Source organism: Cebus imitator, unplaced genomic scaffold, assembly GCF_001604975.1.
Source record: "Cebus imitator isolate Cc_AM_T3 unplaced genomic scaffold, Cebus_imitator-1.0 Scaffold770, whole genome shotgun sequence".
Taxonomy (NCBI): domain Eukaryota; kingdom Metazoa; phylum Chordata; class Mammalia; order Primates; family Cebidae; genus Cebus; species Cebus imitator.
Genome location: NW_016108085.1, coordinates 156,115 through 157,698, shown reverse-complemented (window position 1 = coordinate 157,698; position 1,584 = coordinate 156,115). Strand labels below are relative to the sequence as shown.

Genomic DNA, 1,584 nt, shown 5'->3' with positions numbered 1-1,584 from the left:
AGCCTGGAGTGAAATAAATTGTCTATTTTAGCAGAGAAAATGGGACAAGAATAGAGGAAAACAACTGTGTTCCTCTTGATAATTTTTAACTCTAGCTTGTCAGTATTTTCACTCTTCTGTATGTTTGAAAATTTTTATGCTAGACTTGAAAACCAGACGCTTGTCTGAGCAGGCTACCCTCTTACAAGGCATAGTGCCCTTCCTTCTGTGTTGCAGGTGTCTGGGTCACTCGGGTAGGCGTAGATGGTATAGAGGCAATTTAAAAAAAAAAACAAAAAACAACCATGGCCCAGGGCTGAGATATGCATGTGCGACCAAACGTTAGAATCCATATGAATCCACAAGAGTGCTGATATGCAGGTCATTTAAGTGCTTAATCTAATGAAACTCAAACCTTTACTGGAGTTGGGAATGAGCACTTTCTCTACACTCCTCGTCTTATTCATCCCTTGGATCCTCATTGCACTTGGACCCTCCCTTTCCGTGCTCCTATGAATCTCGCCGGGGTCCGCAGTGCCACTTCGGGTAAGCCCACGGTCCCCCGCCAGCTGACCTCTCCGGAGCCCCTGAAAGAGCAGCCAAATTCACCTAGCCGGTTCCGTCCTCTTTCGGGCGCTAGCTTAGCCCGCCCACGCCAGACCGCTGGTCCAAGCCCCGCCCTCGGGTCCTAACGCGAGGCCCCCGCGGGGCTGTCCGCGGCGGCGCCGGGCTCCACCTGCAGTGTAGCCGGTCCGGACAGTCCTCCCCCCGGCCTGCGCTGCAGTGTAGACTCAGGCTTCGGGAATTCAGCTGCGGGCCGAGGCCCACCGTTTGATGAGGAGCAGTCGCGGTAGGCGGTGGGCAAGGCTGCCCTGGGCGCAGGCCGAGTCGCGGCTCGGGCTCCAGCATGGCGACGGCGGTGCGCGCTGCGGGCTGCCTCCCTGCGCTATGCACCCGGACGGCGGGTGAGAGCTGGGACGCCGGGAGCAGGGGCTGTCAGCGGGCGGGGAGGTGGTGGTTCGCCTGGGGCCTGCAGAAGCCTGGGCGGAGGGAAGCGAGAAGCCGTGGCCTGGTACTTCACGCCATGCTCCCACCCTATGCAGACCCGCTGTGTGACCTTGCCCGCGTCCTCTCCTTCTCTGGGTCGCGGAGCTCTTGTCTGTAAAATGAGGGGGAACTGGACGTCGTTCTCCAGGGTTCTTTCCTTCGCGAAACCGCTTGATCGTGCTTGGCGAAGAGGAGCGGGAACTGGCCAGTATCGCCTTTGGGGTGCGCGAGACCCCCTGTTTCATTTGGTAATGTCGGGGTGGGCTTGCCCTCCAGCATTACGCTCCATGATAGACTTGCATTTTCTGTTTGCGCAATGTATATATATATATATTTTAGACAGTCTCGCTTTGTCGCCAGGCGCCAGGCTGGAGTGCCGTGGCGCCATCTCGGCTCACTGCAACCTGCGCCTCCCGCGCGCCCAAGCAATTCTCCTGCCTCAGCTTCCCAAGTAGCTGGGACTACAGGCGCGTGCCACCACGCCTAGGTAATTTTTGTATTTTTGAGTAGAGACGGGGTTTCACCGTGTTGGCCAGGATGGTCTCAATCTCTTTTTTT

At 56.8% G+C, this 1,584-nt stretch overlaps 1 protein-coding gene across 5 annotated transcripts in view; it reads left to right on the top strand.

The window, feature by feature from the left end:
* Nucleotides 1-650: 650 nt before the first annotated feature.
* The window catches only part of MRPS5 (mitochondrial ribosomal protein S5), a 27,739-nt gene continuing 26,805 nt past the window's right edge, over nucleotides 651-1,584 (top strand). The window contains exons 1-2 of one of the 5 annotated variants that reach the window (XM_037735282.1): nucleotides 858-944; nucleotides 1,083-1,230. In XM_037735282.1, the coding sequence (XP_037591210.1) occupies nucleotides 1,146-1,230 (85 nt within the window). In that variant the 5' untranslated portion in view covers nucleotides 858-944; nucleotides 1,083-1,145. Of the gene's footprint in view, nucleotides 945-1,082; nucleotides 1,275-1,584 lie in introns of those variants that run through there. The other 4 variants (XM_037735281.1, XM_017519705.1, XM_017519706.2 and 1 more) reach the window with 4 other exon arrangements.